General features: G+C 36.1%; 1 protein-coding gene across 8 annotated transcripts in view; it reads right to left on the bottom strand.

Annotated features, from left to right (window-relative positions):
* WDFY3 (WD repeat and FYVE domain containing 3) overlaps positions 1 to 14,415 on the bottom strand; it is a 296,015-nt gene that overhangs the window by 72,207 nt on the left and 209,393 nt on the right. For all 8 annotated transcript variants that reach the window (XM_055111312.2, XM_034958524.3, XM_034958529.3 and 5 more), the window contains 4 exons: positions 12,917 to 13,051; positions 11,341 to 11,520; positions 9,128 to 9,361; positions 1,663 to 1,762 (listed from right to left, as the gene is read on the bottom strand). In XM_055111312.2, coding sequence (XP_054967287.2) covers positions 1,663 to 1,762; positions 9,128 to 9,361; positions 11,341 to 11,520; positions 12,917 to 13,051 — 649 coding nt within the window. The remainder of the gene's footprint in view (positions 1 to 1,662; positions 1,763 to 9,127; positions 9,362 to 11,340; positions 11,521 to 12,916; positions 13,052 to 14,415) is intronic.

Below are 14,415 nucleotides of genomic sequence, written 5' to 3'. Positions count from 1 at the left end.
ATATGACTACTAGCTTTTATGCACTACTTGAAGAAAGTGACATTCAATGGCCAGAAATCAGGATAAATAATTTCAGCAGGATAAAGCGTTATGGATTGAAACTACCTGTGGAGTCTCCTATTGCCTAAAGAGAGTCTGTGATAAACAAGCAGTTCCTCAACATAAACTGTCAGTCACAGCTGTTCTCCATTTGAGAGAAAACGGGCCAGTTTATTAGCTCTTAATTGATTTTGTGTATGTAATAAAGGGTAAAACTGTGAAACAAAACTCTGTTTTAGTGTATAGCTCTAATAGCAGTGAAGTAACACAGACAGAAGAGAGCTTCAGGAAAATTGTGAAAAATAAAGTATAATCATTGTTGAGGGGTGTGTTTAGCCCCTCCATCATTACCATCAGCTCTCTCTCTTTCTAAAGCTATCCGAGTGTTTTCAGTGTGTTTGCCATATACATATTGCTTTCAGACTAATCCTCCTAGCTCCTCCTCCTAACCAGAATGCTTCCTCTAAGCCAGGGGTCCCCAACTCCCAGGCCATGGAACGGACCACACAGCAGGAGGTGTGAGGTGGGTGTGCAAGCATTACCACCTGAGCTCCTTCTGTCATATCAGCAGCGGCATTAGATTCTCATTGGATTGCAAGCCCTATTATGAACCGTGCATGCAAGGGATCCAGGGTTGCACAGTCCTTCCGAGAATCAAATGATAAATGTAATGCTTGAATCATCGCAAAATCGTAATCCCCCCTTAGTCTGTGGAAAAACTGTCCTCCATGAAACTGGTCCCCAGTGCCAAAAAGGTTGGGGACCACTGCTTTAAGCCCTTCCTCCATAGAAATTCTGGAGGTGCCACAGAATTTGATTTTTATTATTCTCACCTAATGCTAAATTGCCCCATTAAGCAAAATTATTTGTGTTGTGTCTTTGTGTAGTATGACTGCTCTAAACTGGTAAGAATAAGTACAAAAGTGTGACTTGACTTTGAGAGCGCACAGTTGCATGTTAAGACAATACTAAAGATTTCCTGGCAAATTTACTTCGGGAAAAAAATTGTAATTTAATAGCACAGAGGTTATATGATTAGCATTATTGCTAGGAACTCAAAAGTAGCATATATAGTATACTAACCCATTATGTTTCCTTCTTTTATAATTCTACTTTGTTTTATACACAAATGTTGGCTTCACTGTAAATGTATTAAGTTTTATATTTGTATTGTAATTAGATACAGACATACAGAAAAAACACATTTCAATGTGTTTTGACTCTATGTCCTGGAAGCCATACTAAAAAGATAACATACATATACCTATGACCTAACAATTCCACTCATAGGTATATACTCAACAGATATGTGTAAGTATTGTACACCTATGTGGTCCATATGAACATGAATGTTCATAGCAGCTGTTAAAATAATTATCTCAAGCTGAAAACTTTCATATATGTCAAGAGTAAAATGACAAATTCATATATTCACATGATGAAATACTATAATGTACTCCTGCTACATGCAACAAGATAGACAAATCTCACAAATATAATGTTGAGTATGAGAAGCTAGACAAAAAAGGAAAGAAAAACGCTGATGTTAAAAAGTAGTTTTACTTGGGGCTTAGAGAGGAAAGTGATTATAGGTATTTCTATAAAATAAAAACACAGAATTACCTAATAACACATCAGCTGCAAGCAAATGGTCCATCACACTATCCAAAATGTAAGTTTGAAATTCTTTTTGCTGAGTTCTTGTAGACCTTTCAGGGGAAGCCTAATCAAGAAAATTTAGAATTAGAAACAGAACCAACTAAAACAAAAATTTGAGCTCAACCACATTTACATTACCTAATATATTAAAAAGATTAAAAAATTCTACTAATAAATTTGTTTTAAATGCCATGAGAGATGGTATACATGCTATGCTTATGGTCTTTCACGTATTTTCTGACTACAGAATTAAAAAAAATTTAAAGCAAAGGTGAAACATCATCTTCTTTTGAATCCATTCTTTAAAACATAGTATTCTAAACATTATATTTATTATATTGTTATAGTTTATATTATATAATATATAGTATATATAATATATAAAACTATATATAATATTGTTATATAAAAACTGTTATAACAGTTTATAACAATATAAACTACAATAATATAATAAATACTTGACTATTATCACACCTCACTTCCAAAAGAGATATGGCGGTTTACAATGAAATACAGGTAAAATAAATAACAAATGAATTATAAAGCAATTAAAACTAATACAAAAACCCAAGAATCTAGTAATCAAGAGGGCATGTCAATAGGGAGGGGAAATACATTTTTAACAAAAAACTAAGCACACAATTTAGCTCTGAGCTTCATAGGTGTCAAGCAAAAAATGGTTTACAAAGCTTTTTATTGTCTATAAAAAGAAACACATAGCGTCAAGTGCCTACAGTCCCAGCCACTAGGGAGGCTGGGGTGGGAGGATCACATGATTTTGAGTCAAGCCTGTGCAATACAGCAAGAACCTTTTATTAAAAAAAGTAAGAAGGAAAGAAAAACACAATAGATTGTCAGCAAAGACATATGTTTTCCTAAAATTGTTCTGACAGGAATGTTCTCTGTGGGTTTTTGTAAGGAGGACGGTGAACAACCCTATATAGGTGGTATCTTTGTTAAGTTTTACAATGTACAAAGATGATTTTGAAAATTATCTTATGTTAAAGTGTAGAGCACAAAGTTAAACTGTAGTCTACTGACAACAATTCTACTTGTAATTAGGGTATGAAAATCCAGGTGCATAACTTTCCACTATCTGATCCAGTGAGTAGCAAGGAACTGGGAACAGAGGGATGAGATGTAGGAAAGAGCCTTTTGTCATCCTCAAATGCCAGTAGTTTCAGCCAGGTTTTTGATAGGAGTTGGATATTAAACAATTCAATAAATGTCATAACTTCCTTTCTTAAAAAGAGATCTGTATGTTTTAGATTCAGGCACAGTATTGAGGTTTTGCAAGTGAAATGGAAGAACCTACTTATTCTTGAATAGAGAGATCCAGGACTGTATTTATGACCCTGTTACAAAGGTGGGCTTTTGGAATGCTGTTCTATTTTCCCTTCTATTCTGATTTTCAAGGTGGTCCTATTAAATGTTTTAAGAAAGTAGCTAGAATAAAAGTTCTACATTGAGAACAAGAATACTAGCTTAAGTTCTCAAAAGCCAACTGCTAAACCAAAATTGTAAGGAAAATTGCTCTTTCTTCTGCATGAGACTATTCATTTTGTTTTAAAATGACAAAATATGGGTCTAGTAAGAATTAAAAGAATACCAGTGCTTAGGAGTTTGGTTTGTCATTAAACTAATTTGGGAAAAAGTGAAGAACATCTCATGTTTTTATCTTTATAAATTTTCCTGTGTATTTGAACAGATTAATACAACAGCGAGCAGGAGACTTGTGACCAAGGCCTGTCTAGTCCTTTCAAGCTGATACTACATTGGAAGTCTTATCCCTATAAACTGAAGAGGATGTGAGAACTTTTAAGTGATTAACAGCAGACTGATAGTTCCAGGAGGCTTTCCTTATATCAGAGACCATTTTTTCCAATAGCTTGAGTCATCATAATTTGCTAAGGAATAAAGCTCTCCAGTCACAGAAGGACATAAACATTTTGAAAAAAATGGTACTCCTGGCTGGGCACGGTGGCTCATGCCTATAATCCCAGTATTTTGGGAGGCTAAGGCAGGTGGATTACTTGAACGCAGGAGTTCAAGACCAGCCTGGGGAACATGGCAAAACCCTGTCTCTACCAAAAAAAAAAAAAAAGGTCTGGCATGGTGGTGTGTGCCTGTAGTCATAGCTACTTGGGAGGCTGAGTTGGGAGGATTGATTGACCTCAGCAGGTCAAGGATGCAATGAGCCATGACTGTGCCACTGCATTCCAGACTATGCAACAGACCAAGACCCTGTCTTAAAAAAAGAAAGCTACTCTTTCAGGTTCATAATCAACTCAAGGTGTTTAATGAGATTAGTAATGAGTAGGGCTTATCAAATCTTAACTAGAAAAAGTTTTGAAGTCTGTAAAACAAAGGGACTATTAAACATACAGAAATGCTTGGTGAATAACATTTATTTTTATTAAAATAATATTCTTTCTTATTCCAGAAGGATTTAAGACTGGCTCAGTCATCAACAGGCATTTAATCTTCTGATTCATCTCAATAAAACTGTTACACGAATGATGAGGACCCAGAATTTACACTTGTTACTGGTCCTAGTGGCCTAGTTTGATGTTCTTACTGAGATGTGTAGCAGTCTAACTTTTCAAGGACTTAACATTTTATGAAAGCATGCATTATTGTCTCGGAGGTGTTCTTTTTCTTTTTAAACAATTCACTGGACTACTGTTTTGTGCCAGACACAGGGCTTATATATATACACATTATCTCATATAGTCAGGAAAATATCCTTGAAATAGATACTAACATCCCCATTTTAGAAATAAGTTAATTGAGGCTTAGAGAGAGTAAGTCACTTGGTCAAGTCACAACTAGGATTCAAATCTCAGTTTCTGTGAAGCCAAAGCCCATGGCTTCACCAGTTATGTCATACTCTCCCCACTCTACTAAAATCTCCTTATGAAAGTTAAAAGCACAAGAGCAAATCTGCAAAGTGTGGGCTACAATCTCTTCATCACTCTTTTAGATAAGACTGGTTGGCCCACCAGACAACCAGAATGAAGTCAGGACAGGCACGGTGATCTGCTCTGGACTCTGGTGGTCAGATCTGTTTTCCTGGTGAAAACAGCAAAGCCAGTCAACATATCCATCAGTCTCCTTTTTAAGGTCTTGGGGACACTACCCAGGATCTTTGTGTCCCACACACAGGCCAGACAGCCCTTACGCATCTGCTGCCCATGGGTAGACAGCACAGTGGCTATGGAAGGAAGGCCTTTGGAATTCTGTCCTGTTTCTGTAATGGGCTGGAAGCCTTTAAAGATAGGATTTTGAGACTCCTGATTCTGACTGTAGTCTGCCTGTTGACTGATTTTTCCTCTCTGAGTTATTTTGTGGTGCTCTCTTTGCCCAATTTGCCATTGTTTTTTGCTTGTTTCCCTGTAGTTCCTCAGGGTGGGTTTCACTCTGATGTATGACAATGGGGAGCTCTTGTAGAAGATGGTTGGAATAGAGTCCAGTAAACTCCTCAGACCATACCAACGTGCTTATGTTGGCTGTATCCCCTACCAAATCTCATCTTGAATTGTAGCTCCCATAATCCCCACAAGTCATGAGAGGGACACACTGGAAGGTAATTAAATCATGGGGGTGGTTACTCTCATGCTGTTCTTGTGATAGTGAGTGAGTTCTCATGAGATCTGATGGTTTTATAAGGGGGTTTTCCCCTACTTCATTCTGCACTTGTCCTTGCTGCCACCATGTGAAGATGGATGTGTTTGCTTCCCCTTCTGCCATGACTGTAAGTTTCCTGAGGCATCCCCAGCCATGCTGAATTATGAGTCAATTAAACCTCTTTCCTTTATAAATTTTTATTTTTATAAATTTATAAAATTTATATAAAGGAAAATTTTTATAAATGTTCCTTTATGAAGACATACCCAGTCTCGGGTATGTCTTTATTAGCAGTGTGAGCTTGGACTAACACGCACTCCAAGTCAGCACCCTCTCAGTTTCATTATCTTTACCTCCAGGTATACACAAATCTGTTTGAGCTGTTCTCATGCACTTTCTTCCCATTGCCACGGTATTTATTTGCAGCAAATTCATTTGGCTCTTCATGAGAAGTCTGGTGGTGACAGCACAGGGCACTGATAAACAGGAGCTAGGAGAAGAGTCTCTAGGCACCCTTGTAGAAGCCAACACAGGCCATGTAGTCAATTTTTTGAGTATGTTTAAGTGTTGGGCACTGTGTTATGAATATTAAATCTTATTTAGTTTTCACAATAATTCTCAGAGAGAGGTTCACTTTTATATCATTTTACAGATGTGTAAACTGTATAGATGTGAAGAGAATTGAACTTGGTCAAGGCCACACAGCTATATCCAGCACACATGTAATTCCTCAAAATACTTTTTGTTGGGTGATGTACATATATTTAATCCTCACAATAATCTTGTAAGAGAGATGGTAAATAATATCATTCTCTAGAGAATGAATTTAGCTTGGGAAGATGAAAATGCTTATATAATAAACAACAGGGCCAGAATTTAAACCCAGGCACTTCTTACTCTCAAACCCATGCTCTAGCTTTCTGCCACACCACACTACTTCCCTTGTATTTGGCCTCAGTCACACTAAAGCCAGTCTATATGAATGGGAATCTCCTACTTTTATGCTAATGAATTTTACTGCTAATGAAGATAATTTTACATGTTCTTTTGTAGGTATAATCAAGTAAGTAGATACTTTTATGATGAAATTCTAACACTCATAGGACTGAAGATGCTCTGGTTCACATTTACTGGACGCAGATGTTCAAGCCCCTTCCTTCACAAAGGTAAATGGTAAATATGTAAGATAATTCTCTCTCTCTTTTTTTTTTTTTTTTTGAGACAGGGTCTCACTCTGACACCCAGGCTGGAATGCATTGGAATGCAGTGGTGTAATTACGGCTCACTGCAACTTTGAACACCTGGGCTCAAGCGATCCTTCCACCTTAGCCTCCAGTAGGTAGGATACAGGCACGCACCACAACACTGGCTATGGCTAATTTTTTTGTAAAGATGGGATTTCACCTGTTGCCTGGGTTGGTCTTGAACTCCTAACTTTAAGCAATCCTTCTGCCTTGACCTCCCAAAGAAAGTGTTGGGATTACAGACATGAGCCACCATGCTCAACCTAATTTTCTTCTTGAATCTCTTCATGGATAAAGACTTCATAATCATAATTTTCAAAATCATATGTTTATAATTTATTCTGTTACACCATTGGAAGACATAGAATGTTAATATTTAATTAATATAAATTTTTTTGTATATGTATTCTGCATATGTATATTAAAGATACTCAAAATATTTAAAAGTAAATTTCTATGTTCTTTATTAGATAGTATCCTATCTTCCTGTTTGGGAATTCCCAGGGATGAAGTTAATAGTTAAATGATTCAAAAATACACTAAGCCTTACTTAATGTCATTGACAGGCTCCTGGCAACTGCAACTTTAAGTGAAACAATGTACAGCAGTTCCTCAAATAACATCATTTCCTTCAACCTAGTTTTATTATAAGGTTGACAAGGAAAAAAATTTAGTTTTGTTACACATCATTTTGCTTAAAGTTGCAGCTACCAAGAACTTATCAATGACGTTAAGTGAGGACTTACTGTACTGACAGAATACACCAAGGCACTGTGCTAAAAGTTGTGAGAGATGAAGGAACACATGAAAGTTGTTCTCTAAGCAGTTTATAATCTATCTGGAAGCTTCAATCCTGACACCCCCTGCTTTTCCCTGAACTGTACTCCTACTCCCTAGTATAACGAAGCACTATTCTACCGTAGGGCAAATTCACGCCCACAACAAAGAGAACCTTACTTCAAGGTTAATACATGTTATTATATATCAAATTCTTCCTACTAAAAAATATAGAAAACAAAAATAAAGGGCAATTATACAATTTATATATGGGTAATTAATTAGCTATTCAGGTTCCAGAAGCTTGAAAATGCTATCACTGTATGTTTCCAGTCATTCCATATCTTTCATGTATGTATTTTCCTTTTTTGATCAGTTATGCTTTCTTGCACACATCTCTTCTGGACTTTATCCTATTATTTTCCGATAAACTATTTCACTTTTTCATAAAATGCTTCAAATTTTTACCCTATACAGTAAGATACTGGCCATCTCTCTTAGAGCTTTTAAAGTTTCCGAAGGGGAGACGTTCCATTGGGCCTGCTTTTTAATTCTACCACATGCATTAGTGAGGAAACCAATTATTCTCCTGCCATTATTAAACACTATCATCCTGGTTAAATGCTTAGCATAACTGGTACCCTAATTACGTTAGTGATTTTTTTAAAAATTGACCAAATTGAGATACTTTCGCATGAATAAGATAAACATGTGGTTTTCAGGTTTCTATTTATAAGTTAACTGTACTAGCCACTAGAGGGAGCACAAAAAAAATCTCAGGTTCAGCTGTCAAACTGCTGAGAGACAGTGCAGTTCCTCAGGGAGAAAAGCAGTCTTCTCCACAGATTTACTCTTTCATAAAACATGTTATTTTCAGAGCCCCTGGCATGGACTGTTTGACCTTATTTATATGAATTGGTCAAAAGAACATTAATGTATATGCAACTAATTACATTGTATTAAATTTTCTCTCTGTGATATCTTCAGACTTTTCTAGGTAAACATTTTTTAATGCTTTTCTGGGATAGCTAATTTCTAGAGCCAGCAATGAGGTCACTTAAAGGCTTAGAGCCACTCTCATTTTCTGATGCATCAGTTGATTCATATCAATTGTCAGGAGAATGGGCAGGCAGCCAACCTAGAAGTTTGCTGCCTTGGGGAATTTAACAAGTACATCCTGGGCACCTGTTCTGTACAATGCACCATGTCTTAAGTTGCACAGGACACTGACAACAGTAATACCTGGCAATGACAGGTAAGAGAAACTGATGTAGGAAATTATAAGGTAAGAAGACAATGCCACTAGGCACTGTTAATGTCCAGGGAAGGGGTTGGCACACTATGGCCTGTGGGCCAAATCCAGCCTGTGCTGTTTCTGTAGATAAAGTTTTATCAGAACACTGCCATGCTCATTCTCTTACGTATTGTCCATGGCTGCTTTCTAGCTACAACAACGTACTTGAACAGATGTGACAGAGGCCGTATGGCCCACAAGCTTAAAATATTTACTATTTGGCTTTTTACAGAAGAAGTTCGCCAGCTCTTAGAGAAAGGATGATAAAGGACTGAATTAGAGACATCCTTGAGGGAAGGAAAAGAACAAATTGATAGGGTTTAAAGCACATGTGGGATTAAGAACTTTCCACAGCCTATAACATGTTCTGCCTACACATAAACGAGAGGAATTAGAAATCTTTGTTATAGAACTTGTTTGGTTACTAATGTTCTAATTTAAAAAGTAATGCAAAAGAGATGCAAATGCATTTCTTTTTCTTTACCTCCAACAAAAGATCAATTAGTGGAGTTTGCTTGCTGGCAGGAGTGAGACAGAGGTTGTCTATGATTAAGACCCGCATGAAGTCAAAAACGAACTTTTTAGCCGGGTGATTGGTCAGATATGTCTTGGTGCCCACATTGCAGTACTCTGATTGGCTCCTGTTCATCCCTGTGTCTGCTGCAAACGCTTTAAACTCTTCTGCTGGAGATCCAACTTCATCATCAAGGTCAGTCACCTAGTAAAATCAAGTGGAAAGATACGGTAATCACATTAGACTCTGACATTTTTACTTCTGTGTTTCCTAAAAATAAAACTGGAGCAGCAGCATTTTCCACCTATTAAGCTATTCAGCACATTATTTCACTCTGCTTTACTCGACCCTTCCTTTCAAGGTAGTAATCTGGCACCATATGTCATGGTTACGCAACATACGGTGTTTCTGACTGACCACTAACAATACGTCACCTTTAAGTTGAATTATATGTCTATTGTGGCTAACTGCACTTAAAATATATGGAATAATAAAATGAGAATAAATATGTTTCCATATTTGAACTCTACCCCTACTGTGAAGTCAAATGTCACAGAATTTCACATAAAAATCTGGCATAATGGTAGCATGTAAGGGCTGATCCATTTATTATAGGTTAAAAAAAACCCAAATAAATTTAAAAAAAAAACAACAATATTGGTGCCAATTTTGAACCAAGTGACAGAGCGAGACTAGCAAACAAATTATAAGATGCTGATGGCCAGGCACAGTGGCTCACGCCTGTAATCCCAGCACTTTGGGAGGCCGACACAGGCGGATCACCTGAGATCAGGAGTTCGAGACTAGCCTGGCCAACATGGCGAAACCCCATCTCTATTAGAAATACAAAAAAATTGGCCAGGCGTAGTGGTCCATGCCTGTAATCTCAGCTACTCAGGAGGGTGAGGCAGTAGAATCGCAGGAGAATCGCTTGAACTTGGGACATGGAGGTTGCAGTGAGCCGAGATCGTGCCACCATTGCACTCCAGCCGGGATGACAAGAGTGAAACCCCGTCTCAAAAAAAAAAAAAAAGATGCTGACAAGGAAAAGATATTGATATATTATTGAAGGTCTTTTTTTTTTTAAACCAAAAATAAGGATTCTAAAATTATAAACAAGCCAAGGTATTAAGGTCATGTGTCACATTTGCCTTTCTCCTAAAAATCCCCACCATTTTAGAATAAGTATTGTACCTTTATACATGGAGAAAAATTAGTATAAAGAAGGTCATTTATCCCAGGTCCTAGAGTATATGGTGGAAATATGAAGAAACATCATGAAATTTTGAAGTACTATGGAGGAATAACTATCTTTTGGGTGTGTTTTATCTATTTATTTTTAAACCTGTTTTATGTTTAGTTTATTAGCTAATCAACATCAACGTGCAAAAGTAAGTGATAAGCCCCTGTTATATGGTTTTGTGTAAACTACAGTAGTTCATTCGTCTTGAAAAGTCACCAATATTTATGTCAACTGAACTATTAGTTACTGTAATGAATAGTATTTAGACTCTAAAGTTATGAAACTATCCTGCAAGCCCTCTGCAAAAATGTGCTTCAGTGAATTTCCACGTGAATACATTTTCAAAGCAGGAAACAAGGCAGCATTTTTGGGCTTATTTTAAAGAACAAAAGAGTATCTATACTATACGTGATTATAATCTAATAGTTTTTAAGTTAGTACAAAATAAGCAAAATAAAACTTTAATGAAAAAAGAAAAGTCAGGCGGAAGAAAGGACCAACATTTGCTTTCAACCCTATAATTTATTGGCAAAAGTTAAATCCAGCAAATACCTACTTCCTAAAATAAAAAATAAATAAATTTGTTCGGACTAGAGTTATCTTAATGGAAAAGAACATTTTACAACTACACAGCTGGCATCGCGTAAAATAAATGAATCAACTACTTGAAAAGGGAAATTACTAACAAGGGACTTACAAGAATATGGTGAATGAGAAAAGGAAGTAGAGTTCACCGTGATTTTAGGAGAAAGCAGAAGGAAACTGTGGGGAGCTGGGGACACCGGACAATAATGCAAGAGGTGATGTATAAAGTTATGAAACTGTAACTTGGTCAGAAACTTAAAAGACTGTCAAAAAAAATCTGCTAACCATTGAAACAGACTAATTCCAGTTCTGACATTCTAATTCCAGTTCTGACATTTTCCTCCCCCTTTCCTACCATCTCTGAGTAAGGGCGAATATTGAAGGGGAAGACGGTGGCTGCTAATGCACACAGGAAGTCAGGGCTCATCCACATGGAGGCAAGGTCTGGCACGTTGTGATACAAATATCTGAAGAACTGCATCAGGGTCACAGGATATTCTCGGAGCCAAGATCCCTCTTCTTCTGATTGCCAAGGCTGTTATGGGGACATGAGAGGAAACACTATGTTACAGTTATTCACACTGCTATAAATTATTTTAAAAATCCATTACTCAGTATTCTTATGAAACTGGATATACTGATGGTCCAGAACTCTGTAAACCACACATATGAGCAAACACACATGTATACACACATGCAAAGAAATTTAGAAACTAGCTAAAACAAAAAATCCCCTTAGAAACTGATAGGATCATTGTCTAATCATTGGATTACTCACAGGTCTGCTAACTAGAATCAGTGGTTTTGATTATTCATTATTATTACCATGAGTGTTGGTGGTACCAAAGTGGCTGTATTACCATTAATGTTGCCCCATCGTGCATCATGCTAAATTAGGAGTAAGATAAAAGGTGGGGAAGTTACTTCACCTTTCTGAGCCTCACTCTTAAGCATTATGTAATACAACAATGATGATGATTAAAAAAAATGAATACTATATATTTGAACAATGTATATCTTCTGATACCTGCCCAGAGAGTATCTTTTAAAAAACTTTTCTTATGTCTTTATAGTTGTTTATGAATAGGCACCAAAACGAGACTCCTAAAACATTCTAAATTAATACATTTAATGGTAATGTTCTGTTCTTAGATGATACAACAATAGTTTTGGCTGAAATTAGATTTGTCAGGTACATGTAATTCAAGGAGTCAAGTTAATATTTCCTGTTACAACACAATCCTAAATTGTATAAACAAATCTGGTCATTATTCACAGTATTCCTGTCAGATCAATAGGAACATCAGTTCTGTCTTTTACTCTTTCAATTCTTCATCTCTAAGTTAGACATAATTAGAGCAGAACAAAAGCAAAAACAAAATCAAATGAAACTTGTATTGTTAACATTTCTGACCTCTAAATGAAAGTGACTTTAAAAGTTGAAATAACATATTATTGTAATAACATAAACTACATATATGTACTCATTATATATGGACTCATTATTATATATTTTATTACATTAATAATATAAGTTAATACTTACGAAGCACTTATTATGTATCAGCCATGTTTATAAGTGCTTTATGTGTATACACTATCTTATTAATTCCTCACAAATACCCTAAGAGATGCATGCTATTATTGTTGGCATTTTAAACACCAGGAAACTGAGGCACATAACTGAGGATAATAGATTGGAAGTACCAGAGGTGAGATTTTAACCCAGGTAGGGCTCCAGAGTGCACAGTCTTAACAACTACACAGTCTGTTCTTACGTTAGATATAATTTTGTCTAACATAAGAGTCTGAAGTTCCAGAGATCATGCAGTAAATAAAGTAGTTATGTTACCAAAAAATTCCTCTATTTACAAAAAAGTATCCTAGGCAGGAGGAATTCTCAATAGGCCTGGGCATTTGAGTGAACTTACTGAAGTCAGCATGCTGCGGAGCATTCCCAATAATAAAAAAACAGCTTCTGTGCATACGTTATGGATAGAAGAGACGACAGTTCCGCTGGAGGCAGGAACTCCAAAGATGAATGTCCAAATGGAATCCAAATCAAACTGCAGAGGTGAAAGTGAGCAAATATTAGCCACCACTAATTTTTCAGTAGAGACCCTCATAAGTTCTAATAGGCTAAAATTTCTTTGAAACTAGTTTTTTGTTGTTTTTAAAAGTAATCAATGATATAGACATAAAGAACTAGTACCCTTCCATCCTACATTTTAAAACTCATTTTTATAGATATAAAAAATTGAATACTGTGTATCATTCTGCATTCTGCCTTAGGTACCTATGTTAAAAACACTGCTTTCTACCTTTTTCCTAAAGAATATAAAAATAAAATACATGTTAATTAGCCAAGAGATAAAATTATAGAACAAATAAATTTAAGCAAGATCTTTTAAACAAAGCACATTAAGCTCACTTCTTTCCCATTCTCAGCAATATTTTAATTTTAGATTACTTACAGATAAATCTGATAAAATAAAATTAATTTAAGACTTATTAATAGCAGTTTTATATATAAACTTTATGACTATGGCACCATGGATATTGAAAAATTGCATAACCAATACAACTGTGCTAGGCATGAATCTGTATCTTAATTTAATCTAAGGGCACAGACTCAAGTGTTTACACTTAAAAGATTTTGTCAACTACTAGAATTGATTTGAATAGCATTTGGCATTAGGATGGAAGTGTAGTTGAGTCTAAAAGCTAAATTCCTACATTGCCGCAAACATAAGCTATATATAGACATCTTTAATAGTCTTCAATTAGAAGTCAAGTAAAGTCTTACTATTTTCCCAATGTGGATGCTATCTATCATTAAGTAATTTTTTTTTTCCTAATCCGAATTTGCACTGAGAATCCTGTCATACCCACTCGAGGAGTGATATTTAATTTATGGTATATAAGCCACTCCTTTCATTTTTAATTCTGCAGAAATAAATCACATGACAGGCTGGACACAGTGGCTCGCGCCTGTAATCCCAGCACTTTGGGAGGCTGAGGCAGGTGGATCACCTGAGGTCAGGAGTTCAAGACCAGCTAGGCCAACATGGTAAGACCCTGTCTCTACTAAAAATACAAAAATTAGCCCAGCGGGGTAGCGCCTGACTGTAGTTTCAGCTACTCAGGAGACTGAGGTGGGAGAGTCGCTTGAACCCGGGAGGTGGAATTTTCAATCAGCTGAGATCATGCCACTGCACTCTAGCCTGGGTGATAGAGTAAGACTCTGTCTCACAAATAAAATAAAATAAAATAAAATAAATCATATAACAAAAGAGTTCTTTAGATCACCATTAAATATCATCCAGAGTCTTTATGCATCTATAATATACAGAGTAATCATATAGGAAAAAATTGTAAATAGGGACAAAGGACTTTTTGGGAAAATTTTCTGTGGTATTTTCAGATTTTT

This window comes from Pan paniscus, chromosome 3 (assembly GCF_029289425.2).
Source record: "Pan paniscus chromosome 3, NHGRI_mPanPan1-v2.0_pri, whole genome shotgun sequence".
Lineage (NCBI taxonomy): Eukaryota > Metazoa > Chordata > Mammalia > Primates > Hominidae > Pan > Pan paniscus.
This window is presented reverse-complemented; position numbering and strand designations above follow the sequence as displayed.